The sequence below is a fragment of the Ambystoma mexicanum genome, chromosome 5p, assembly GCF_040938575.1.
Source record: "Ambystoma mexicanum isolate Mex_15411 chromosome 5p, UKY_AmexF1_1, whole genome shotgun sequence".
Classification (NCBI taxonomy): Eukaryota; Metazoa; Chordata; class Amphibia; order Caudata; family Ambystomatidae; genus Ambystoma; species Ambystoma mexicanum.
The window spans coordinates 1323465023-1323492507 of NC_090930.1; the positions used below are offsets into that span (position 1 = coordinate 1323465023).

A 27485-nucleotide genomic window follows, 5' to 3' on the forward strand; every position below is an offset into this window, starting at 1 on the left:
CAGCCCTTGACCTGCAAGCAGCCTTACTTGACTTTCTGCGATATGAGGGTGATGCTGTGGACGCACACCTCCTTCGTGCCCCATGTTCCATCTGAATTCCATCTCAATGAGCCCTTGGTGTTACCTGTGTTTTTTCCAACGCCTTTGTCGCCGGCTAAAAGGACTTTGCACTTGATGGATGTGGCTAAAGCGCTGAAGTTTTGTGGCCTGCACAGAGAGTTTCCGGAAGACTTCTCAGCTTTTTGCAATCTTTTGTCCTGTGAACCATGGGAATGCCTTGTCCAAGGCTTCCATCCCCAGGTGGCTCTCGGCTGCATCACTCATTGTTACCGGTTGGCAAACCGACCGCTGCCTGGCTGTCTGAGAGCCCATTCTACCATAGCATTGTCTTGTGTGCCCCTGCTGGACATCTGCGGTGCTGCTACATGGGGGGTCTACACACACCTTCAAGAAATTCTACTGCGTCGAAAGGGACTCCAGGGAGGAGTCAAGAGTCGGCTAAGCAGTGCTACGTAACCTGTTGGCTTGAGGTGAGCCGGGTGAGGAGTTAAGAGTAATCGATTCTATTGAACCTTCGCCACCTGAGGTGGTTGTGTATGTAATGCTCTGTATTCTATATTCATGAGCATGTGAATCCATGCCAGACCCCATGCTGGAGAAGGAACAAGTTACTTAACTGTAACGGTTGTTTTCCAGCATGGGTCTGGCATGGATTCACATGCAAACCCTCCCTCCTGCCCCACTGCGGCTCTTCTTGGTCATACTGCCACTTTACGTGCTACCAAATCTGAAGCTGGCTGCCAGAGGGGTTTAGGTAGAGGGCAGTCATTGGCTGGGGCAGTATGACCCAGAGCTCAGTGATTGGTTTATGGTAGAAAGATAGTTTATAAACAAAAGCTAAACTGTTTTTTAATTTACTGAGGATTCCCAGCCTGACGGGAAATATTCATGAGCATGTGAATCCATGCCAGACGCATGCTGGAGTACAGTTACAGCGAAGTAACTTGTTCCATATTTATCTTACAGTTGGGCTACATACTGTGATTTACACACTACCGTTTAGTGTTGCAGTTCTGGGAAGCTGCTACAGTCCTGGAGCCCAGGACGATGACCACCAGAAATACTGACCGGGAAACTACCACCCTGGCCTTAATGGAAGGTATGCAGCACTTTGTAACTAATTCAAACTCTAGGGGGACTGTTCCTGAGATATGGGTTAGGGCTAGACTATTAAAAACTGAAGTCCCCCAGACAGCCTAGTCCACATCTTGTTTGGGTGTGTCTGCACGAGTGGTGGTTTTTTGGGTAGTCTTGATTGCCTGGCTGCCAAAACCTGTGTCCTGCTTCAATTGATTGATGGAGCTGGCTCCAGGTAGCCCCTTAAATGTGTTGTCAGTAGGGAAGCCTTGTGCACTCCATAGATCTGATGCTTACCTTAACACTGCCGTGAAGATGGGCTGCTGCTGAGTACCATGGTTTGGACAGAATTGCTTGATCCAGGATCCTTTGTGTTGTGCACCTTTTTCTCCTTGCTTGTGGATTCCCATCCGGGGCTATTCCTTTGTTGCGTGGTGTACTCCTATCTGCCTGAGCTGGTTTTCCTTGCTGAACACTTTGTCGCCCGCAATGGCTGAACCCTTGTTAACATACTTCTGGCCCAAGTCCCTAATTTAAGGAATCCCTCAAGGTCCTCTTTGCTTGGAAATTAAAGTAGCTTTGCTGAGCTGCAACATTGTGTGTGGGCCCTAGCCGTTGCCTCTCCTGTACAAAAGTTTCTCTGGTGGCTGTACCCCCCACTTCTGCTGCTCTGGCCCGTCATCCTAACGAGGTCTGCAGGGTCTATGTTGCTTTCATTGCTGCTGCAGAGTGATTTGCTTCTTGAGTTGTCTCCAGATGTTGCCTTTGTTTGGCTTTCCCTGTTTGGTTTCCTGGGCCTTCCCGGTTGGCTCCCTTCTGTGTTGTGGGTTTGTGTGGTAACTATCCGTAGCCCCCAAGCCCTGCTAGCCGAATCTATATCCCGCACCAAAACTGGCTTTTGCACATTTGTCATTCTTTTGATGACAGCATCATGAGTACGTAACTCCAGGTCCCAGGGTCCTGATTCCGTAGTTGGTTCCAGCAGCTCCGCGCTACCCCGTTGGTACCCCCTGCCACCTCTTCGGCCAGCGAAGAGAGGCTCTTCGATAAATTCCTTGGTCTCATAAGGTCTCCTCAGATGGGGGGTCATCATCAAGAACGCAGTAAGGGAGGTCCTCCCCGCAATGCTAGCAGCACCACAGACTCCTCCATCGGGCTCCCTGACCCTGTTGCAGCCGCTGCCTCCGGCGGCGGTCCCTGTACCCTAGCCTCCGGTGCCATCTACCCCATCTCCTGCACAAGATCCTCCAGACCCGCAGGATACGGACGAGGAGGAGGATCAGGACATGCCATCCTCAGCCAGGGCCTTCCACGAACATCTTGCTGGCCTGGCAGAGTACCCAGGCCTCCCTCAGCCCGAGGTCGAACAGCCAGCAGAAGGGGTTCTGGCTGCAGTCCTCACAAGACGCCCCTCTGCCAACACAGGAATTCCACTGCAAACTGATGTAGTCTCCCTGGCCAAGAAGGGCTGGCTCAAGCTCCACTCTGTTCAGCCTGTCAACCGACGCCTGGATGCCAAGTACAGGCAGACGGAGGGGGACACAGTCTTGCTCTCGACCCATCCCAGCCACACTCCTTGGTGATCGCTGTGGCATCCCTTTACTCCAAGCCTCAGTCCTCGGCCTCTTCTTCTGCGGCGCTGATAGTGAAGGAGGAGAAGATCTTGGAGGCCTACGGCAAGAGGATCTACTCCAACGCCTCCTTGCACTTGCACCAGGCCAATGCAGATGCCATGCTGGCTACCGCCAACCAACGGTTATGGCGGGAAATTGCAGACTTCCTCCCGGAACTCTCCACCCAATGCCAATCACGCTTCAAGGCGGGGCTAGCTGAGGCCAAGCTCGTGGGTCACGACCTCCTGGAATCCACAGTGGCGCATATTAATACCTCTGGCCGTGCCATCTGCATTGCCACGGACATGAGGTGCACAGCCTTGCTTCTGGCGACGAAATTCAACCTGGACGTCCAGGAGCGCATTCTGGATCTACCATTTGAGCGGGGGGGACCACTTCCACTCCTCGACGGACGAAGAGCTGGACAAGAAGAACGGCTCACAAACGGTCCTTTCTTAAAAGGATCAAACCAAAATCGTACAACCATCTCAGCAGCACCCAGAGAAGGGTCGTACATATGGAGGGGTGGGGAGGGCTTTTTCCAGGGAAAAAAGGCATGACATGCCTCCTCGGGTCTAAGTATCTCTGGTGGGGGGCAGGCTTGCTCTCCATGCACATTGCTGGTGGCAGTATTTTACGGACACCTGGATCCTCTCTGTAGTAACCACGGAGTACCGCTTGCCCATCCCAGCCTCTCCTCCCTCCTCCCCGTGACTCCCACAGGTTGGGACAGCAACTCTTTTGGCGGAGATCCGGTCGCTCGTAGAGAGACGGGCAGTGGAAGAAGTTCCAGCCTCTCAGCGAGGCTCTGGCTTCTACTCCAGGATTTTCGCCTTTCAGAAGAAGAACCAGGCGTGCCTGAGATTTGTGCTGGACCTTTCCACCCTCAACCTCTCCTTACCCCTGCAAAAATTCAAGATGGTTACGCCAGAGACATTGAACAAGGGAGACTGGATGCGCTCCCCGGACGAGAAGGACGCGTACCTACACGTCCAGATTTGGCAGCCCCATCGTTCTTTCCTACGGTTCAGGATCATGGGCTACCATTTTCAATACAAGGTCCTTACTTTTGGCCTCAACTACCAGACTCATGAATGCCGTGGCTGTCCTCCTCAGAGCGCAGGGTCTCCACATCTTCCAATACCTCGATGACTGGCTCGTCAGGGCTACATCTCCGGAGGCGGTTCACCACTCTTCCCATGCCCTTATGAACACACTGCACAATCTGGGCTTCTTGCGCAATCTCAAGAAGTCACAACTGCAGCCCATGCAGACTGACTTTCCTGGGCCTCATCTGGGACAGATGCTCCGAGAAGGCCTTCCCCTCGGAGGACAAAATCTCGGCCATCAAGAAGGCCACCGCCCACTTCATCAGCAGAGAGTTGACCTTGGCATGGTGGTACCAACATCTCCTGGGTCTACTCGCAGCGGACTTATTAGCCGTGCCGCACAAGAGACTAAGGATGAGGAGGATTCAGCTGCACTTACCAGCCTCATGGAACCAGGAGCGTGGGGTCTCAATCCGAGATGATCAACGTCCCTCATCCCTCCACCGCGACCTAACATGGTGGTCTAGGGACTGCAACCTACGGATGGGCAAGCCCTGCCGGCGGGCCGGCCGGCCACCTGGACTCGACAGGAGCAGGAATACCATATTAACTGGTTTGAGCTGAACGCCATCTAGTTTGCGCTCGGAGCATTCCTACTGCTTCTCAGGGGCAAGGTTGTCCTCATCAAGACGGACAACTCGACCAGCATGTACTACGTCAACAAGCAGGGAGGCACCAGATCCCCCCCCTTCTCTGTGCAGACTGGCGATCATGTGGGAGTGGGCCCTGGAAAACGACATTTACATCACGGCAGTCCACCTCCCGGGGGGAATCCAACCTGGAAGCGGACAGGCTCAGCAGGCTGGGAGTGGACAACTAAGAGTGGCAGCTAAATTACCTCGTTATTAAGGAGATCTTAAACAGGTGGGGTCACCCCCACGTGGATCTCTTTGCCACCTAGCACAAGAAGTGTCCCCAGTTTGCATCCTGTCAAGGTCAAGGCCTCGGCTCCCTGGGTGAAGCATTTCACCTCCAGTGGACCGGCATGAAAGCCTATGCCTTTCTGCCCACTCCCCTGATCCACAGGGTAATCTGCAAAATTAAGGAGTCTTGCCGACTCATTATTCTGATGGTTCCATGGTGGCCGGCCAGGCCATGGTTTTCGGAGCTACTCGGCCTCTCGGAGGGGCCCCCGATTCACCTTCCGACGGGCCCAGCGCATCTTCTGGCACAGCTAGGGGGCAGATTCATCCACCCTGCCCCAGGGAAACTAGTTCTCACTGGATGGTACCTGAGCAGGTAACGCTTCGGCACCTTAGCCTCTCACAGGCCAATCTGGAGATCATACAGGGCGCCAGGAGCAAAGCCACCAGGGCCCAGTACAAAAGCAAATGGACCAGATTCTGCCACTGGGCCCCTTGGCTTGCACTTTGGACAACGTGCTCTCCTTTTTGGCGCACCTCGCTCATTCAGGCGTGCAGGTGGACATGTGCCGCACATACCTTGCAGCCATTGGGGCTTATAGGTACTCTGAGGAGGGCATTTTCTCCTCCTCCAACCCTATAGTCAAATATCTGATGGGTCTTGCTAGGCTCTACCCACCCAGCAAGAGACTGCACCCTGTGTGGGACCTTAACATAGTCTTGGGTGCCCTGGCGCACAAACCATTCGAGCCAATGGCGGCCGTGGACATCAGGGTGGTCACCATCAAGGCGGCCTTACTAGTCGGCCTTCCCTCGGCTCGTAGAGTCAGCGAGATCCATGCGCTGGTCGCCTCTGAACCATATACCACTTTTCACAAAAGCAAGGTAGTCATGCGGACGCACTCGGCATTTCTGCCCAATGTCGCGTCTGCGTTCCACTTAAACGGGTCCTGCTACGTTTTTTCCTGATCCCAAGGACAAAGCACAGAGTGCTGCACTGCCTGGATGTCAGGCGTGCCCTCAAAATCTACTTTGACAGGACCAAGGGCTTCCACAAATCTGATACCCTTTTTGTCACTTTCGGAGGCTCAAGACCAGGCTATCAGGACCCTAAGTCTTCCATATCCCGCTGGATGCTCTCTGCCATCAAGGGGGCGTAAGGGGGCCAGCACAAGCCGCTCCCGGCCAACATGCATGCCCAGGGTGTCGGGCCAAGGCAACGGCCATCGCATTCCAGCGCCATGTCCCTTGGCAAGTCATAAGCAAAGCAGCCACTTGGGCCTCTCTCCCTCGGCTTTCTGCAAGCATTACTGTTTGGATGCCGGCTCTAGATCTGATGCGACTTTCAGGCAGGCGGTTCTCAGGAACCCATTTGCTTAAGGATGGTCTCCTCTCCACCCTGCGGCTACAATCAGTTATAATCGCCCATACAGTACGGAGGAAAGGGGACGGGTCGTAAGAGTAATTATAAGTTACTCATCGTAGTGACTAACATACTTTTGGTCCATAGTCTCCTTTCCTCCATACGTCCCACCAAACTCCCACCCCCATCCCACCTTAATACTGGTGTCATTAGGCAATGTTAAATCTATTGTCGACGCGTCAATGGGGACTGAGGTGTGGCGCCATAGGGCGGAGTCAGGGCAGCACATGCTCCCTGCGCCGCACCCATGAGCGCCTCTAAATTTAAAGGGGACAAAGGTTTTTTTCTGGTGAAAAAGGTTCTGTCTCTGTCCCTTGGAAGGGCCACCCATACAGTAAGGAGGAAAGGACAATGGACTAAGAGTATGTTAGTCACTATGGTGAGTAACTTTTCATTTCTCTCTGAAGACGCACTAAGTTTTTTTTAATTGGTTAAGATTCTTATGGTGTATCTGTGATGTTGCTTTTATGATTCATGGATTGAAATAAATCATAATTGATTGATTATAAATGAATTTCGTTTCCATGGGTTATTCAGTCCAATTTCGATCGTCTACTTTTTACTGGTGAGTTTGCACACCCCACATTTTCCACATGGATGATGGCCACCTATACCCAGCAAGCCCCATGTCGATAATAAAGTTGGGGTGTTATTTCTGGTCTTTGAAGCTGGCTTTTACTGACTAAGTGGCCAATGGTCATAATTTTGTGATGGTCAAAAATAGGTGGTTTGAACCGTGTCCTGCTTTTTTCAATTTTGTTCCAATGTTTGCAACTAAAATTGTGAATTCTTAAGCTTGTGTCTGTAAAAGTGGACACGCATACCAGATGATTATTAGCTCCATTTCGGTTTAATTTCCAGGACTGCATCTTTGTGGTTTTTAGGCCCGTTTGGCCACCTTCTTAACCAATTTCTTTGGATATCCTCTTTAACATAGTGTGGTAGAGAGGATGGTAGCCTCCTCTTCAAAAGCTTCTTTCATGCTACTGTTCCTCATTGAATGTAAAAACTGCCGATGATCACATAGATGTTTGATATGGTGGCTAGTATACGACAGTAGTGAGTTCTTGTCTGTTGGTTTGTGATAGGGTTTAACCAACAAGTGCCCTTCCTCATATATTGTGATGTCCAGAAAATTGGTCTAGTCATTACTTTGGTTTTAGTGAATTTAAGATGGTGGCTTTGGTTATTAAGCCAAATAAAGAATTCCTCTGCCGATTCAGATGTCCCTTGACAAATGACCAGGATGTCATCTTATGTATCTCATCAAATATTTTTGTATTGTGCTTTTTTTGAAACTCTGCACATATAGATTGGCCAAACTGAGCGCCATGGTGGTACCCTCAGTTTGCTGGTAAAAAAGCCCCAAAAATTCAAAGAAGTTGCATGAGCGCTACCTCTACACACCACATGAGGAATGAATTGGGTACAGCATCCCTATCTGCTTTGTTTGAGAGGGCTTCTTCCACCACCTCTCTGGCCTGTTGGGGAATGCTGGTTTAAAGTGATACTATATCTAACCCCAACAGCATATTTTTCTTTGGATCAAAAGCTAGATGTTAACATTTCTTAATGGCATCAGTAGTATCCTTAAGATGGGAAGCCATTTTAACAACAAACCCTTTGAGGTAATAGTCTGTGAATTTAGAGAGAAGTTTGTGGATAGTTGATCCCCCGCCACAATGGGTGTCTCGAAGGATTGTGAGTCTCTTTATGGATCTTGGGTAAACAATAGAAAGTTGGTGCTGTGGATTCAGCATTAATCATTTCTTCCAAATTGAGCAATTTTTTTTTTTACTCTACTTTTATATACTTTTTAATTATCTTGCCAGTTATCTTGGCTTTCAATGCACCCAAATTAAAAACATTTCCAACCTTCCTTTAACAAATACATATTGCCCCATTTCTTTTTTTATATTATAGATAAAGATGGTGTCCAGCAACAATAGAGTTCAATTTCCATTGACCCCCTACCACTTTCTGCTGCAGAGCACCTCTCGAAGACAACCTTGATTACAGCATGGTCTGATATTACTACACTACCCATCTCGGCAGAGACTAAATCCCTAAATGCCCTAGTGGGGATCAAAAAGGAATCAATATGTGATGAAGTTGCATGTGGTGGAGTAAAGTAAAACAGTTCATCCAATTGCATTTCCCTGCACACATCTATTGGATCCCATGTCCTTTAGGGAGTAGACCCGTTTCTTTTCTTCCCAAAATTGAATTTCTTTGGCATTTTGAAACAAAAATACGAAACGTTGTTCCTAATCAGTATTCAACATGGCTTGACAACCTTGTAACTAAATCCTCCCCCACTCCCCATGCAGTTTATTGCAACACACAACACATTGTCCTGCCGGAAGCTCCACTTCTCAACAAAATAACACAATCTGGTCAAATTATCAGCTGTATTTCTTGAAGGGGGAACCCATATGCTTTCAATGTTAGACCTTGATTCCTCGGAGGTGCGAAAGAAACTCCATGTCATATACGGCACAGAGAGTAGCCGCATGCTTAAAGCCCAAAGCTTTTTCTCTCTCAGCCCTTTGTATGACCTTCATCAATTCTGTTTTGACATCAGTTGAAGCAAGAGTTATTTTTTCTTTGTAGCCTCAGAATACTGCCGCATCACCAGAACACTGGAGGATTCTTTGTTGCTGTTCTGGTGAAGAAAACTGCGATGCCCTGGAACAAAAGGCAACCTAAGGTATAATCCCAGATTTAATTGGCATTTACAATGAATTTATATAACTATATTGTATTTTAAGTTAAGCTTGTCGATTGGAAGGTAAGGTGGTAGCAGAAATGTGGTGTCAATACCTTTTTTAATAATTGCTTGTTTTGTTTTCCACCCTTAACATAATATCACTTTTGACTGTGCAAAATGTCAGCGCATAAGAGATGAAACCTGTGGTAACTTCCATCTTTGACTGTTTTCTAAGAAATATTCTAATGTTCAAAAATGTTTCTGGCATCTCAATATTCCCATCCCCTGTTTCCTATGAAAATCCAATGGAAATCCGCTGCTCTTGGGGTCAGTGGGTACAAGTGTTCAGTAGAACAGTGCCGAAAGCCAGATTTAAATCTACAAAATGGGATTGTCGATGCATCTAATGAATGCAGCTAAAGTACAACGTTTGGAAGCCATTTTTTACGCTAAACATCCTCTATTAAAAATGCGTTATTACTCCAAAGATCATGCATTTTTGCATACTTCACTTTAAGGCTCCAAAATAAAATCTGTCTTGTAAGCCCGTGTGGGGTGGTGGGAGTTGAGATGGATTTTTAGAATACACACTGGGACGTGGATTCTGAGAGGTCAACCTATTATGGTGAAAAGGAAAGACACTGTGGTTTTATCAAATGCAATCAAGGTAGATTACGAGAATGGTAGGTCTTGGACTCTAGTGTGTGAGTGGTTTAGGGCTACAATGACACACACAGAGCAATCCAATAATTCTAGTTATAGAAGTATATAGAAGTATAAAAATAAACAATACCCGGCGTTTTGCCAGGCTACCAAGTAACCAAACTTTAAATCTGCTTTTCCACTGCTCCCCTGGCTGCCTATTTACTCTGAGCATAGACAACTGCATCAGCCGGTTGTCTGGCTTGTCTCTATTTTGGTGTGTATTGCTGTCTCGGTGCTTCCTGTCTGCTTGCTTGTGTTGAAAGTCTTAGATGGCGTCGTTCAACTCTCTGCATCCCTGGCTGCCTCTCTAAGCCAATCATCAGTCGACTTCCTAAAAGTAGATTGTTGGGTGACATGATGATTGAATAACTGCTTCTTGACACTGGGGATGTATACTACTTGAGTGCTGATGAGATTAATTTCCTGTATTCTCTCGTATTCATTTTCCTGGAACTTTTGCTAATATTTGGTGCATTCTTCACTTTTTATTATGGTCGTTTAAAAAAAAACAAACATTTTTAGCTTTTGTTTTGGTTGTTTAAGCAAAATGGTTATGGCTGTTCGAGCAAAATAAGCATTCATTTCAATTTCATACACCAGGGGCACCACTTTAGCAACTTTAAATCACACCATTTGGATCCCTCTCGATAGTTCCCCCTTCAGTTCTAAAGCAGACAGACTCACTTTCAAAAATATATATTAGATACAGTTCTAACAGTGAGATAGAGAGGGAGTTCCGCAATTTCTATGCAGACCTTTAATCCCCATGCAACCCGGGTCATAGAGCACACGAGGTACCTGGAGGGAGTGAATCTCTGGTCTATAACAACGGGGAACGGTTGGAAGAGGAAATCACAGATAAGGTCAGAAAGGCTGTGTCTACCCTGGCAACCAATAAAGCCCTGGGCCCAGATGGGTTCGTAGCTGACTTTTACAAGCTACATAAGGAATTCCTGACCCCCCCACATCACTAGATTTAATCACATAGGGTCTACTGGGGTGCTGCCAAGGTCAATGGAGGAGGCAAAGGTGATTCTTATGCACAAGAAGGGCAAGGATCCGGAGACGTGCAGGGCATACTGACCGATCGCCTCAAATGTCTACGCCAAGTTACAGACTAACGTTTTGGCGTCCAAATTGGACACCATCATGCCCACAATAGTCCAGGCCGACCAGGCAGGTTACATAAGGGGCCGCCAGACGGCCGATAACGTAAGGATAGCTCACCTGATGGAAAAAGGGAACAGGAGTTGGGGTTCTGGCTCTCCTCCTGGCAATATACGCTGAAAAGGCGTTTGATCGGGTGGAGTGGATCTTCCTCTTGGCCAAGATGATTAGGATGGGGTTTGGCCCTAAATTTATGAACCGTGTTATGTCTAACTATCAAAAACCGACCCTTAGACTGGCGATCAATGGTCGAATATCAGGCCCTGTGACGGTAGAGCGAGGTACAAAACTGGGTTGTCCACTCTCCCTGCTGCTGTATGCCCTCCATTTGGAACCTTTTCTAGCAGCAATCAGGGCAGCAGAAAACATAAAAGGCATACCGTTTGGGAGGCAAGAGCATAAAGTAGCCGCCTTTGCGGATAACTTGCTTTTCACGCTGATAGAACCGAAGTCGTCTCTCCCAGCGCTCTGTGAGGAACTTGACCAATTTGGACAAGTTGCTGGGCTGAAAATTAACCCAAGCAAATCGGAAATACTCAGCCTCGTATTATCACCATCCACTGAGCGACATATTAGAAATACGTACGCCTTCAGATGGGCAGCTAAGCACCTTACTAGGACCGTAGGAGAACTCTTTAGGGCAAACTACCTTCCCCTGATAGAGAAAATGAAATCAAAATTAGTTGACTGGGGGCCCCTGAGTATTTCCTGGCTAGGACGCATAAATGTACTAAAAATTGCAGTGCTACCTCAGCTCTTAAATCATTTTGTGGCCCTCCCAATCATAGTTCCACGTAGCTTCTTCAGAGCTTTACACAAGATCACGAGTCGGTTCATATGCAACCGAAAGAAACAGAGGTTGGCAGGATCTCTCATGAGGACCCCTAGCTCCCGGGGGGGGGAATGGTCGAGCCAGACTTTAGCCCAGATCAGAATCATTAGAGATTGGCAGAAGGATAATCGTAACAAGCTGTGGAGGCCAATGGATCGAGCGGAGGTTGCGGGGCATTTAGAGGGAATTTAGAGGGAATGCTATGGAAGCTAAGGGCAGATAGATCCTCTCAAATGTATGCAAGCGAAATCATAGACTATGGGAGAAGCGTGGGACTCTGCAGTGAAAGGATCCCATATCACTACATTCCCCTCCCCATATATTCGAGAATCCACAATTCACTCCGGGCTGCAAGAACATGAGATTTGATGCATGGTATCGGAGTGTCTGTCGGATGATATGTGACGTGTATCAGGAGGGTACAGTTAAGGACTTTGAGAAGTGTAAGTTGGATTTTAATCTAGACGAACGTCACAGATATAGGTACATACAATTGCGACATTGGCTGTCCCATCCTGAAATGTGACAGGCAGGCACACGATTGCTAACTCCCTTTGAGAAATATTTGGACACGCACTCAAGGGATAGGGGGCTAATGCCGTCCATATACAAATACATAAAGGAGGGGGAAAATCCCCTACCCAGGAAATACATGCGGAAATGGCAGGTGGACACAGGGGCAGTCATCGGGGATCAGGATTGGCGGCAACTGTGGACACGAATACTAAAATTAACTAGGTCCCTCCAGATTCGCGAGATCTGGTTAAAGCTATTGGTCCAATGGCATCTAACCCCGATCAGATTGAACAAGATCTATCCGCTTTCATCCCGGGGATGCTGGAGAGCCTGTGGGGGAATTGGCAAATGGGCCCACATATGGTGGGAATGCCCAAAATTAGACACGTTCTGTGGACAAATACGACGGGCAGTGGTTCACACTCTGGGAACGTAGTGGGCAAAAATAGAGGGCTGGACATGATATGCATAGGTGGAGTCTTGGGAGACATTTCCCACCAGGTCCCGCAGGAAGGTTTGTTATCATGATGATGCCGGCTGCCCTGGTGCTGGCACGCTGATGGAAGTCCAAAGAACCACCACAAGAACATGAGTCGGTTGCCAAAATATGGTCGGTGCTAGCTATGGAGTGGCTCACTTACTCAATACAAGGAGAGTATATGAAGTTTAGGATAGACTGGTCCGAATTGATAACATCTCTAAAGGAGGGAGCACGCAGAACATGGTGCCAGAAGTCTGACGTTGCTGGGAATTATAGATCCACAGGAAGAATCAGATTTGTAAGTTGGGCGAAAAGAGGATTGTTTTAAGTGACCCTCGATTATGTGGCCAAGAGTACGGGACTCTTTCTGATGTTTTGATCACCTCTGAGACAAGGACAGGTTGTGCTGCTTCTTCTGGATCAAGAGGGGGGAGAGAGGGTGGAGGGGTTGGGGGGGGGTGAGCTTTCACCAGTTGAATGTTTTCTGTTACAACTTGGGGACAGGATTTGGGGTTTATTCCCTACTGGACTTTTCCTCCGAACCTTATGCTACAGTGCTGTGATGAATTGGGAGCGCTAAATCCTTATTTTCCAAGCTACTTCCCTTCCGGATCCATTCCAGGTTTTTGGCAGCCAGCATGCTTCTTTAATCAAATGACTATGCTTCCCAGAATGCCTGGCCCACTGCTTCATCTCCACCCTTGCAGGACTTGGTTGGGTGGAGTATAGGCAACACCTGTGGCTGCAGGTGCAGCAAGCAGCACACCTGAGGCGTGTGCTCGTTAAGCAGCTTTAAAAGCCTCAGTTTGCTTCAGTCCAGCGCTGGTCATTGATGCAGTGTTCCTGTTTGTGACTGGTCCCTTGTTCCTGGTTCTTAGCTTTGTGCCTAGTTCCAAGTTTCTATTCCTTGTTCCTTATCCCTGGATTTCAAATGTGTGTTTAATTGATTTCTGCTTCCTAGTTTCCCTTTCTGTATTCCTCTGTTTACAGGCAGCATTTCTCAGTGCTTTCCCTTTTGGCGCAGCCCCATTTACCTGTGTTCATTTTTTTCTTTGAGTTTGTCCTTTGCTGCTGTAAACCTTGATGCTTTAGTCTTTCCTCTTTATAGATTTAGCTTCCTGCCCTTTTCCTTGGATGGGCGGTGGAAGTTTGCCTTTGTAACTTCGTTTTCCCTGCTCCTTTACTTTCTCTTGGAATCCATTCCATGTTTTCCATTGCACTTATGCATTTATTTCCGATTGATTATTAGGTGTGGTGTGCTGTTGTGGCTAGCTCTTGTGTGAATGCCTATGTGTTCCTCACTATTCTGTAATCACTATTCCTACCTGCCCCTTGTCTTGAGTCTTATGTATTTAGTTGTCCGCCCATTGCTGTTATAGCCTTTCTGGGTCCCTGTTTGATCAACAGGGTTCGTAGGCTTGCTGACATTCAAGTGGTATTTCTCATCCTCGTGAGTGCTGTTTTTAAATTCCCTTATTGAATACCATCAAGAGTGTTGGCTCACAGATCCTGTCGTTGCTTGCCCTCTGTGGGCTTAGCGCTGTCAGTACCTGTAACAGCAATTGTGGGTGTAAGGAGCTTGCCGACTTTCCTTGCAGTCATAAGGAGTTTGTAAGTGCTTACCCTACATCCCTTTTCATATATTTGTATTGTTGTCGCACTCTATTTGCACTCCTGGGTTTTTAGTATACACGAGTCTTGGTTCCTGTGTGCACATTGTTTGATTCAAAGCTATTCACTGAGTGATTTTGTGCTCTTTTCCCTTGCCATATTCACTGCCTTTGTCCTCACCTGACAATGATTTATGCCGAAGATCTAATACTGCTGGACGAAACTCCATGAGGCCTACAACTCTGCATGGACCGATTATCAACATATATGGCCAACAACAAGCTCAAAATAAACATTGAAAAACTAAAATAATGGCCATTAGGAGGCCCAAAGCCAAGGACAGGAGCCCAAACATAAGAATTGATGGCCAACAACTAAAGGTAGTAGAATACTTTAAATATTTGGCAATTACGATAAACCAACAACATGGGCCGAGATGCTCCAAAAGAAAACTGTCGCGTTTGCAAGACAAGGAGTCATATTGCACAAAGTATGGGATATTTTCGTTTGTGCCAATAACGTTCTACAAAACCAAAGTCCTGCCAACACTAGTATATGGAGCAGAATCCTTGTTAAAGCTGGACCTAGCAATCTGGGCCAAACTGGAGGCAACATTCTGGAGGAAAATATTAAACCTACCTCTGAGCTTTCCAGTACCACGAATACGCTTCGAACTGTGTTACAATCCATAAGCTCGATAGTGTGCTGGAAAAAAACTATGCCTATATCGAAGGATAAGGATAGAAGATAAAATCCCTGCAATAGAAATAATGTGAACAACTCTGAACGCGACCTCAGCTACTATCCTAAGAAAATGGATGGAAGAGCAGAAGCAATATCTGGTTCAAGAAGACATCTCAGCTGAGATGTTGCTACAGTGCCCACAAAAAGTAAAGAAAAAACTGAGATGGAATGACTGGTGCAAAACAATTGTAGAGAAAAATACCTACAAAGAAAACCTAAACTGTGCACTTGACACAAGGGCAATAACACAACTACCAGCCTACTTGATGATCTTTCCAGATCCAAGAATAAGATCGCTCTTTATGACGCTGCGTCTGAATCTATTGCCCACCAGAGCAAGATTGGCGATAATCGAGAAACAGAACAAAGGAGACACCCACTGTAGATTCTTCGATCAAAAAGGAACCTTAGAAACCATATACCACATCATCATGGTATGTCCGACACTACAGGCCCAAAGAACACTATGCAGAACCTACTTTACCACCAGTAAAGAAGCCCACTCTCCAGAAGAAGGTTGGGCACAAATACTGCTGGGACATAACAAACTGATATTTATCATAACATCATCCTGGGGAAAAAAATCATGAAACCAGCTCCAGCGAGAGGCAGCTCAGAAGGTCCGTAATCTGAGGACCATGAGAGAACCAACAAATAAGACTTGAAACATATCAGAGCATTAACGAAAGCAAGATATATGAAATGAAGTTTATACATAAACTATATCATTTTAAATAAAAAAAATAAAAATGCACACTAAGCAATGAAAACCTCAAGTACGTATTATCCCACTACTACTATCAAATACGTATATACATTCACCATTGGGAGGGAATGGGGGTTGAATTCCGGAGTACTCCTGCACGTCAACTTTAAGACAGTTAAATAACAGTTCGCATATTTATACACTTTCTTTTTATTTTCTTCATGGTTTTTATTTTGCAGATTCATACAGAGAACAGACATTTCAACATATTCATAAGCAATTATCATACAATTTAAGTGACAACTCCTTTAGAGTCCCTTTAGTTGTCTCTGCTGGCTCTGCAGGTTTTAACTTTACAAACTCTCCCACCCTACCTCTCCCCCCCCCCCCCCCCCTCCAATGTGCTCCCCACCCCCAACCCCAAATTATTTGGTTCAGAGTTTGTATGCTGTTGAAAACTGCCGGGTATCTTACTCCAATTGGACCAGTTTTATTTGTTTTTTAGTAGGTGTCGGCATTTCTAAGTATCCTGGGTCTGAAGTAGTGGGGTTCTTTGTCTTTTACCATTTCTCAGAAGGGTTCCTAAAGTGCCAGAAAGTTGAGCTCTAACAGCTTGCAATGTGCAGATCTTCTCCATTGCCAAGATTCCCCATATTTTAATCCACCACCATGCAATTATTGGACCCTGCTCCGTTTTCCATCTCTGAGCCAGAGTCAATTTTGCAGCCGAGAGCAGGTGCGTAATTAGCGTGGCCTTGTGTCCCTTTGCCGCATATATATTTTCAGCTACTGCCCCCATCAAAAGGACTTTTGGGTCGTATGGCAGCACCATTCCTGTCATTGCCTTAATATGTCCCATGACCTCTTTCCAGAATAGTTGTGCCTTAGGGCAAGTCCACCACATGTGGAAGAAGTCCCCTAGTCCCCCACATTGTTTCCAACAAAGCAGAGAGTATCTAGCGTTTATCTTGTGGAGTCTGGAGGGAGGCATATAGCCCTGGTAACAGATCTTGTAGGCCGATTCTTTGATTGCCGTGCATCTGGAGCTTTTATGGGCTCTTTCCCATATCTTTTCTCATTCCTCCACCGAAATACTTTCCCCAAGGTCCTTTTCCAAGCTCGTTTTATATTGCAGTACGTCTTCTGGCAGGGCCCTATACAGTAGTTTATAGAGCCTTGAGGTTCCCTTTCTCATTGAGCCATCCTGTAGGGATAGTTCGAGGCCTATTAAAGGTCTGTTAGCAGCCCTTCTGACAGTTGAGTGTGTGATCCAATGCCTTAATTGGGTAGATCTGTATCTCTGATTTTCTCCAATGTGGAATTTCTGTTTACATTCCTCGAAGGAGAGTGGTTCCCCATCCCGGAACAAGTCAGACAGGATCAGAGATTCGGCTGTTATACAGCCTTCCCAAAACTTGGCTTGGAGTCCCGGGGCGAATTCGGGGTTGTATCCTAATGGCGAGTGCAGGCTCAGTCCATGTGGGATGCTGCTGCTCCTTAACTCATCGTCCCAACTATTGAGCGCCACTCTAGTGGCTTCTAGCAATTTTCCCCTTGCGTGACGTTCGTGTTGTGGAAGAGTGTGCAGCATCCTTAGTGGGATCGTAGTAGCCTCCTGTTCTATTTGAACCCAGCCCAGGTTGGGGTTTTGAGCCGCCCAGTATAGCATAGGAGTAATATGTGCCGCCCGGATGTATCTGTCTGGCAATCCTAGGCCACCGAGGAGTAGGGGACGCGTCATGAGTTTGTTGTACGCTAGGCCTTTTACCTTTCCATACAAAGGCAGAGATGGCTATTTGCAGGGCTTTAGAGACTCGCGGGGGATTCTAACTGGGAGGGAGGTAACGACATATAACATACGGGGGAGGAGGGTCATCTTTACTGCCGTTATTCGGGCAAACCAAGACAGCTCCTGATTGTCCCATCTACGAAGGTATTCCTGCAGTTGCTTCCATAATGGTTTTATATTTGCTCCGTATAGGTCACTATATTTCTGGGTTAAACGGACCCCCAGGTATTCTAGGGATTATTTTTCCCAGGACAGTAGGAGTGAAAGTTCTAGCTCTGCAATCCCTCCCTACTCTTTATTCAGGGCTTTAGATTTATCATAGTTTTTGTGGAACCCTGAGACCTTTGCAAATTCTTGACGTTTTTGCATTACCTTCAGCAAAGTGTCCCTGGTATTTGAGATAAATAGCATAAGGTTATCTGCGTATAAAATCCTCAACAGAGTGTATTGGAGCCCGGAGAGATTGAAGATGCGTGGTATGTTGGATTCGGATGACTGCTGGAGCTGTGGAAATGGAGTGGGAAGCTTAGATCATATGATATGGGACTGTATACGTGTCTGTGGATTGTGGCAAGATGTGTGTAACATATGCCTGCGGTTTTTACATCGGGATATTGCTCTAGATTTCAAAACGATGGTCTTGGGTTGTGAAGATCTACTTGAAGATCTTTGTCTCTCAGAGAAAACTTCTATTCAGGGGGCTTCTGTGTGCAAGAAGATGATACTGAGGAGTTGGAAGTCTCGAACAGCACCAACGGTTGTCGAGTGGATTGCGGAGATGAATTGTCTTGCCAGTATGGAAAGGATAATCTACAGGAAACAAAAGAAGCTTGGCTTGTATGCCAAGATCTGGGATGATTTTCTAAACATGTACTAGTTCATTGTTTGTAAATATGTGCTCTATTATATGAGTGTCTTTATATTGTTTTAATTCCATTGCTTGCTCTTTGCTGTTTTGTCTAAACTACAAATAAATGATTTAAAAAAAAAAGAAAAAAAATATTTTTGGTATCCCCGCATTTCACTCGCACGATATTACTATCCTGCCTGATTTGTGCTGCAAATGGCTCCATTGCCATAGCAAATATTAACAGGTTATAGGGGGCAGTCCTGTCTAATGCCCCTTTTTATCTTGATCTGCCCAGAACTTTGCCCATTGATCAAGAGGTTTGTTGACGGGATCCAGAAGTTTGCTAATACCATGCTGATAAACTGAGGTCCACATCCAAACCTCTCTAGTACCAACCTCAGATACCTCCAATCCAGACTGTCAAACGCTCTTCTAGCATCTAAAGCTGTCAAAGAGAAGTGCTGGCCTGTAATGATGTTTAAAACCCGTCTCACACTATCTTGGGTGCTTTTGCCTGTTATAAACCCCGTTTGGTCAGTATGTATAATTCGCGGGAGGACCGCCCCAATCTAGTTGCCACAATTTTGGCATACAGCTTAGCGTCCGAATTCAACAAAGCTATGGGTCGATAGTTAGCACACTCTAATGGGTCCCTCCCCAGGTTTCGGTATTAGTAAGGTTAGGGATCTACCCATATCTGGGGTGACTATACCTTTTCCCTTAATTAGATTAAAGAGCTTTACTAGTGGCGCCAGTAATTGTGAACGGAAAGTTTTATAGAACCCCCTCTACTCAATAATTGCAATAATTGTGTATTTCTGTCCCTGGATCCGACCCCTGCCACCCAAGGCCATCTGGTCCAGGAGATTTATTGGCCGGGAGGCCTGTTATCACATCACTGACCTCCTGTGCTGTTTATCTACGATCCAAGTGCCTCATTTTCTTCTTCTGTAATTAGGGGGAGGATTGTCTCGGACAGATAGCTTTCTTGGGCTTGGAGATTTAGTTCCTCTTGCTTTAATACATTTGTGTGGTAGTTTATCATCTCCAACTTCTTTTTCTCCCGAGCACAGTTCTCCCTGACCACCCCTCAGTTGTGGTCAAATGGTTGTGGGATTTTTGTTTTTGTAGCTTGACCACTAGAAATTAGTTTGCTTTTCCCCCATGGACATAGTAGGACTGCCTGGTGCGCAGCAGGGATTGCGCTACTCTATCTGCTGTGTGGGCTTCGAGTTGCGCTCTATTTTTTTGAGGGCTCTGCATGACTTTTGTGTCTGTCTGCAGTTGTACTGGGTTTCGGCTTCTCTGTTCCTTTTCCAGTTTTTGAGTTATTCAAGCCCGCTCCCTCCTTTATATTACTGCCTGCAAGATGAATTCCCCCCGTATGACTGCCTTCCCCGCGCCCCAAACCGTTCCAAAGTCCGTCCATTCCTCATCATTTTCCTTAAAGTAGATGAGGATTGTATCTTCAGTATTCGCTCCAAGAGCTAGGTCTTTCAGAATGAGCTCATTAAGCGTCCATCGCTTTGCCTTATTCGTTTTAACCTCCCCCATGTCTATGTATATTACCGGCGCATGGTCAGTCAGATATTGGGCCCCTATATCCACCTTCGCAACTTGTGGAATCAGCGTAGCAGATACTAGAATCATGTCGATCTTGGAATACCCCCGATGGACTGCTGAGATTGTGTACTCCCTCTCCCTTTCGTGGAAGAATCTCCAGGTCCCGATCACCCCCAGGTCTCGGAAGAGTTTGCCTAGTACCTGCCTATTCCTCCCATCTGCCAATGTCGCCAGTATTGTTTTATCTAATGACGGGTCCATAACACAGTTAAAATCCCCCCTATTGTTTGTCCTTCACATCAGCCACCAAATATATCGAACACCCCCTGAATGTACTTTTCTTGATTGCTGTTAGGTAGGTATATTGCAATAATTGTGTATTTCTGTCCCTTGATCCGACCCCTAAGACCAATGACCCTTCCCTCTGGGTCTGTAAGCATTTGGTCTTTCCGGAATCCTAGTTCTCTGCTCAATAAGATTGCCACCACCTTTGTTTTCTTTCTTCCTGAGGCAAAATATTGCTGTGGGAATAGTCTGTGGGTCATTCGCTTTTCGTCTTCCGGGAGGAGGACGTCTCTTGTAGGAATGCCACCGACACCTTAAGCTCCACTAAACTCCAAATTTCGCTGGAGAATTTAATCCCTGCACATTTAGGGACACTATCGCCGCTTCATCCGTTTATCGTGACCTGTGGGGTCTGTCGATCCTGCCTGGTACCCCTAGACCCTAGAGTGTCCTTGGTTAATGGGTCGCTGTTTTCAGTGGTCCAATTTCGCACTCGGAACCATAACGTATTTTTCTCCCTTCTACCATCAACTCTTTTCCCCATTCTCTCCTGTGTCTCCCCCCCCCCTCCCTTGCCCTCAACCTCTTCCCCTCTCTCCCTCCCCCCTACTTGGCCAGAATCCCTCCGGACTCCCTCTGATTCATGACCAGGGCTTTGGGCCCTTTTCTCTTCAACCACTCTCCTTCGCCTGGACATTAACATGCCCAGCACAGGGATCCAAGGTGCCTCTCGTTCGTTCTCAGTCCTCGCTTGTAGGTATGTTTTGTGCAGCTAATTTCTTTCCGTCGTCCCTCAATCCCAGGCAATTGAGATTGAGATCCGACCTCACTCAGTTCCATCCGTTCATATGATTCAGTCCATGTTTGGACGGGGGCCCATCAAAGGACCCCCCCCCCACCGAACCTTTTTCACAGCCCTCTCCGACATCCACTCCCATTGGTTGCTTGCGCCTTTCCAGGGGGATTGCCGTATAGCCGTTTCAATCTGGCCTGTGTCTTCCCCCGTGTGATTGACATTCCCTCCTCACATGTGGTGATCCGGTGGGTCTTTCCACCCCACGCAAATATTAAGCCGAAGGGGTAGGCCCATTGGTATCTTGTGTGTTTGTCCGTCCGCTCTTTTGTCACTGGTCTCATCATTCTCCTCTTATGCAGCGTTGTAAGGGCCAGGTCCTGATAGAGTTGCCTCCGGCTTCCATCGATTGTTGGATCCGTTTGTGATCTGATGCTTTTCAGAATTTCTTCCTTCTGGGTAACAGAGGTGCAGGCGACCAGCACATCCCTGGGTCTGTTTCCGGGTTAATTTCTTCTCAGACCAATTAGGTGTATTCTATCATAGCGGATCTATTCCGGTGGGGTATCTTTAAGCAGACTGCTGAAGCATTGTTGTAGCGTGGAGCGAAGGTCCACATCCAGTACTGTCTGTTAGGCCTTTGATCTGTTTGATCTTCGGGATCTATTTTCTAAGTCCCCAGCCTGTATTTCCAGATGAGTTGTCGCTCTGGCCAGTTGTTCTAACAAGATGCTGTTCTGCTTGGTATCCTCTGCCACACAGGGGAGTCCATTTTCCATCGTGTCCACTCTCTCCAAGGTCATTAACTTCTTTCTTGATGTCTTGTATGACCAGCTTCAGTTCCTCCTTCAGTTGACCCAGGTGGCTCTGGAACGTGCTCATCATTCTCGTTTCCATTCCCTTCAGGCATTGCAACTCTTCTTCCTTGTCCGAGGCCATGACTACTGGCGTCCCTGCGCTTTTGGCTTCTGCGTTATCCTGTCGGGTCGCCAGTAATGGATCCTTCTCAGCTTGTTTTATTTTTCCAACACCTCTCTATCTGGAATTCTACGCGAGCCTGTACCCCTTTAGGCTTCCTCAGAGCACCTCTAGATTTTGCGCCTGGCATCAGATTCTTCTGTGTTGGGCAGACACAGCCCTCGTATTGGATCCTCCCTGTGTGACTAGATGTTTTCCTGGTTGCATTGGGATTTACCATGTTCCAACTCGCTTCCCTTGCCAGGCCGAGTTTGGCAATGTCTGGATCAGTTGTGGAGGAGTTGGGACCCTCCGCTTCACTGTGCTATTTTTCTAAGTCCTTTTGCATTCAGATCCTAGGCCAGCATGATTTGCACTGCCCTATATCCCTGGAAATGGGAGAGGTAGCCTGTATTAACCCCAACATCAGGCCTGTCCAGTATTGGGATCCTTCCGGGTGGGAAGTGTTTGCCAGACTCGTTTGTTGTACTTTAAGTGTTTTAAATCCGCTGTTTCTCCCTGTACCTCCAGGGTACTGGAATCCTCCACCGCTGCCCTGCTTTATGGAGTAAGTATTGCGCATGTATGGTTTACCTCAGCTGAGTTCTGAATTTGCTCTCTGGGGGGTGAGGTCCTCCCTACGAGTAAGAGGGGGGCCTTTTGGCCGTTTTGGTCACTTTTGCTGCTTTACAGGTGGGGGGAGGAGGGGGCAGGAGGGCTGCCGGAATCCGCCACTCCAACCCTGCACCCAATGGCAGGTGCCCCACACTGTAGTTTTCCGCACGGCTCTACTTTCTGACCCTCTGTTCCTCTGATGGGGACTGCCCTTATCTTCACTGGGCCCTTTTTCTTTCCTGGAGATTCCCGTTGCGGTTCTGAGTCAGACTCCCCCGCCCCCCCCTCCCCCGGCGCAATGTCCGGCTGCGCGCTCTCCAGCGTATCCCCAGCACGGCCGCCCGCCTCAGCAGTACGCCTCCGGATTAATGACTCGGCAAGCCCCCTTGGTTCTTTCCCGGCCCGCCGACTTCAGAGCTCCGCTGACAGGGGGAGGTCTGCTTTAATCGCAGCCCGGGCTGCTGGCTTCTCACGATTGTGCGCAGCCGCCCAGCACAACATGCGTTCTCCTCGTCCGATAAGGATCGGAACTGCTTTGTGGTCGGGCGTCTCACTGCCGGGTACAGTTCCTCCTTAATGGCTTGGACTCCGACATCAATTCGCTGTGTCGGCACCCTCCGCAGCTGCTTCTTTCCACCTTTAATAGTTGTTGTTCAGACGGAGACTCGAGGAGCGCGTCTCCTCTACGCGGCGGCCATCACTTTCAAGAACTGTCTTCTAAAGCAGGTTAAGAGTTAGAAAAGCAGTAGACTGAAAACCAGTCACCACAGGTAGGTAATAAAGTAGAGAATAAAGGTAAAATACTTGTGAGCAATCCTAGACTCATATCCCTAATCCTTGGTAAATCCAGCCTGTGGTGGAATGGGGCTTAGTGCCCCAGAGGCACCAGTTCCACTAATTATGCTCTTCACTAGGTACATATGCATTCTCTAGCATTGGATCTTTCATGGATTCACATGCTTGAATATTCCTGGTAGTCAAGCAGGGAAACCTTGGTAATTTTAATTTAGCGTTTTCCTATGGAAAACGTTGACACTTCAGTGTCCTATGGACGTACTTTTTAGGTGCTTTAGGCTACACCAAAAGGGTGTCCTGTATAAATAGCCCGCCCCGCGGCTTCCCTTCAGATTTCAACTGTCTCCAAACTGTTCGGATCACCTTGTGTTTCTGTGTTTTTTGTACTTGCGTTTTGTATCATGCCAATATGTCATCTGTGGCCCAGAATAAATCTCTTTAGCCCTTGTGCTACCTGCGGCCTGAAGGTCTTCGAAGGGGGTAACCATACAGACTGTCTCTACTGTCTATACCCCCATCATTCGGCAGATGCCTGCAAGATGTGCCAGAGGTTTTCGCAGAAGACTTTGAAAGACCGTAACCGCCGGCTCATCTGTTTAACGAGCGCACTTACCCTGCTTCCGTAGTGGGTTCGGCCCGAGGGAGCCAGTCTTCTGTGAGGGCGGAGAAGGCCCCTGAGCACAGACGGCGGAACCCCTCTCGGAATGAGTTTCCTACGTCGGTGGTGGGGAGAGGTAGCAAGTCTTCTACATCCAGGTCGCATCATTCGAAGGGGGCGAGTGGCTCCTCGCTATCCAAGTCAGATCAGCCTGCCAAGTCCAAAGGGTTGGGTGGTAGGCCCGAGAAGTCAAAGGTGTAGGACAAAGGACAGACAAAGTCGTTCCGGTTCTTCGTCCAGAAAGTATGGGTCACCGGTTGAAGACTAAGAACGTGGACGCTGCGATCCCGACGACGTGAGCGTTGTCAGATGTTCCCTAGTCGACAGGGACCGTGCATTCTGATTTTCCGTCGTTTATGGTGGTGTTGTCTGCTCCGTCCATGACAGTGGTCCGCTGTTGTCATCGACGCAGATGGAGTCGGAAGGTTTGTCGACGGGTGGGCCGTGGCAGTCGGCCGGCTTTGAACCCATGCTTCCAGTGGATATTATGCAACAAGATATGGCATTGTATTCTGTTTCCTCGGGGATGGAGGAGGAATATGAGCCGCTTTTTGATCTTTAGGCTCTGGGTCTGCAGAGGACACGGCCGTCTACGTTGAGTGGGGTAGGGGCTGGGCCACCCCTTTACCCGTTGGTTAATCCTCAATCCTGCTATACTTGCAGGTGTTCAACACGCTCCAGTAATTGTTGGAGGCGGTGGCAGCCTTGCATCCAGTTGCCTCAAGTCAATCGGTTCTGGTGGTGGGAAGTATTTTTGGTGAGCCCCCTAGAAAGTCGCCTCGGGTACGGTTGCCGTTGCCGGTGGGTTTGGACCGTCCATGTAGTCATCCTGAAGAGGGGGGGGGGGGGGATTTGCCTGATTCAGATCCGGAGAGTGCTCTGCGTGATACCCTGTCAACAGTGCCTTAGTCGCTGACGAGGGACGATGCTTGGGACACTGATCCTGAGGTGGAACCGCCCATTAGCCTGGCACAACCATCTCCGCCGGATGATATTGGGACATTCCACATCATGATGGCAAAGGCGTGTCAGGAGTTTGGCCTGGTCCCTGAGGAAGAGCGTAAGGACTTCTTTCTCTTCGACCATATGTGAAAGTGACGGAAGGCGGTCTTCTCGGTTCCGATTGTCAACCACGTGTGGCAGGAGGGCTTGCGCACAATGTGTTAGGGAGAATTCTCGGTTTAGGCTGAATTTCCTAACCTAGCGAGTCTCCCAGCAGCTTTGCTGGATTTTTGGAGTTTATTTTTTTCTCCTGCCAAGAGTGAGACCCTTTTACCCTCACTCTTGGACATGATTTGAGTGTGTCTCTTTGATTCTAGATGTGTTTAATGGGCTATGGGGTCTTTTACTGCATAGGGCTTCATGTGTTTTTGTGATGTGTTACACAGCACCCTCAGTGCAGTAACACAGGGGTGTCAGTGACCCCCCAGTATAGACTCCATACCCTAGGACTGACTACTGTCTCCCAGGGCATGTAAAGTCACCATTGACTTTACTAGTCTCAAATTCTGAACAGAACCAGTACAAACCATCATATTTTGGACATACTGGCCGGGGCAATTTGATTGCGCCAGGGTCTGTTAGTCGAGGGGGCACTTCTACGTCCCCCCTGATCGAGTTTTGGTTGGTGGCAGTGGATACTACTTTTTATATTCGACCACGAATATATCCCTATGGGATTTCCCATTGTTCGAGGCTACCAACTTTAATTATTTAATTCCTATAGCCTCGAACATACCGCTGGTTTATTTATTTAATATTAATTCTCTGGTTGGTATTTTTTGCCAGAACTCGGTTCTAAAATGGCGTTTGTGTTCGCTTCTGTGACTCCAACCCAAGTCGAGCCCTTTGTTCCACTTTTTGGCGGGCTTCTCCACAAAAGCCCTCCAAAGTGGTGCCACTCTGTCTGGGGTACTTGGGAGGGGTGGAGGGGGATTTAGGCACCCTGGACTGAGTTGCCTAGGCAACTCAAGTCGCACTCCGTCCTGATTGGCCCAAGTGGTGAGCCGGCCGGCTCACCACTTAGCATGTTTGAGTGACAGCTAGGCTGAGTGAATGGGGGTTTTCTGCATAAAAGCAGGGCTTTGGGGACTGGAACTGGAGAAGTCGCCACAGGACCTAAGAATCCGACGAGGGAGAAGCTGAGCCGATCTGCTACGACAAAACCACCGGTGGAGCCCTGCTGAACCGTCTCACCACTTTTCCCAACGACAGAGGAGATCTCCAGCCCGGAGAGTCTTCTTCATTCGACTGGTGGGGATAGCCAGTCTGCTTCCTTTTTCGCTTCCTGGAACAACTCGTGACCGCCTTGCCTGTGCCAAGCACCCCGGCAACCGGGATACCACGTTTTACCACTACCGCGAATCAAAGGGTAGTACCTTTAACCGGAAAACTCTGCGGCTGGTTTCTTCCCTGGCAGTGCAACGACCTTCATCTTTCCTCCACGTCGAGATCTTCTCTTCCTCTGGACGACACCGCGTCTTGCAACCGCTGCCAGGAACAACTGCCCCGCTGGAGGATCCTTTCCACCTAAGGTACCGTGTTCCGCCTGGCTTCCCTTGCAACCGACTGTACGGAGTAGATTTAGCCCCTGGCTTTCGAACCTGGGTTAGCCTGGGACACCCTGGCTAAACTTTTCTGAGCCCAACTAAAACCTCTCTGAACTCCCTGCAAGACTTTTTAAGCCTGTTGTCATTGTCATCTTGGGTACAATTTGGGCCCTGCTCTCTCCAAGAGTGGGCCCGGCCTATGGACTTTGGCTCACAAGTAACTTTTGATTTTCCTGCCTTGCTTAAGAGTTCCTAAGTATTAGTGTGGTGTATTTTCCTACATTCTGCCTTTTTCCCTCCCTTTTTCGATAACTTATTGGAGTGCCATCTATAGTTAAGCGCTCGCCTCTGTCTGGAAATAAGTGGTGTTAACGAAGACTTGTCTAATAAGGAATAAGGGATGTATATATAATAATAGTAACTGTGTTTAGAGTGATTTACAATATTAGTGCTGGAGTGTTTTAAATAGTGTGTTTTTAAATAAATTATATACCTTGATACCAAAGCTCTGGTCAGTGTTTACTTGTGCCATCGTATCTGAGTGCCTATTGTGTATACTTTGCATACTGCCTAACTCTTCTTGGGGGAAGTCTGACTGCTCAGCCACAGCTACCAGGTAAATCTGGGTGGTACAGACTGCTACCAAGTGGGTTTACTGCCAACACCTGTAGTCTTAAATCTTTTGCAGTGGTCCCCAAGGGAACTGCACAGGTTTCTGCCTAACACGATGCTCCACCCGTTTTCTGGGCCTGCGGTGAAGGGCCGTCTAGAAAAGAAATTCAAGGCTCCTGAGTCCACCCCCAGATGTCGCGTGTCGCAGCCTGTGCCTGAGTCGGTGGTTTCAGCGGCGGCTAGCCGTAAGGCCAGAATCCAACACAAATATGTCAAAGCCAGGAAACAGGACACATTTGGGAAGAAGGTCCTGACGGTATAGGCTACTACAGTAAAAGCTGCAAACTCCTTAGCCATTATGGGTAGATATGATCGGGAGATGTGGCACAAGCTGGCCCCGAT

The 27485-nt window shown here is 47.9% G+C and overlaps 1 protein-coding gene across 1 annotated transcript in view; it reads left to right on the forward strand.

Annotated features, from left to right (window-relative positions):
- The window catches only part of NSUN2 (NOP2/Sun RNA methyltransferase 2), a 1120965-nt gene that overhangs the window by 633702 nt on the left and 459778 nt on the right, over positions 1–27485 (forward strand). Inside the window, exon 12 of the mRNA XM_069613723.1 lies at positions 8759–8855. Within this exon, the coding sequence (XP_069469824.1) occupies positions 8759–8855 (97 nt within the window). The remainder of the gene's footprint in view (positions 1–8758; positions 8856–27485) is intronic.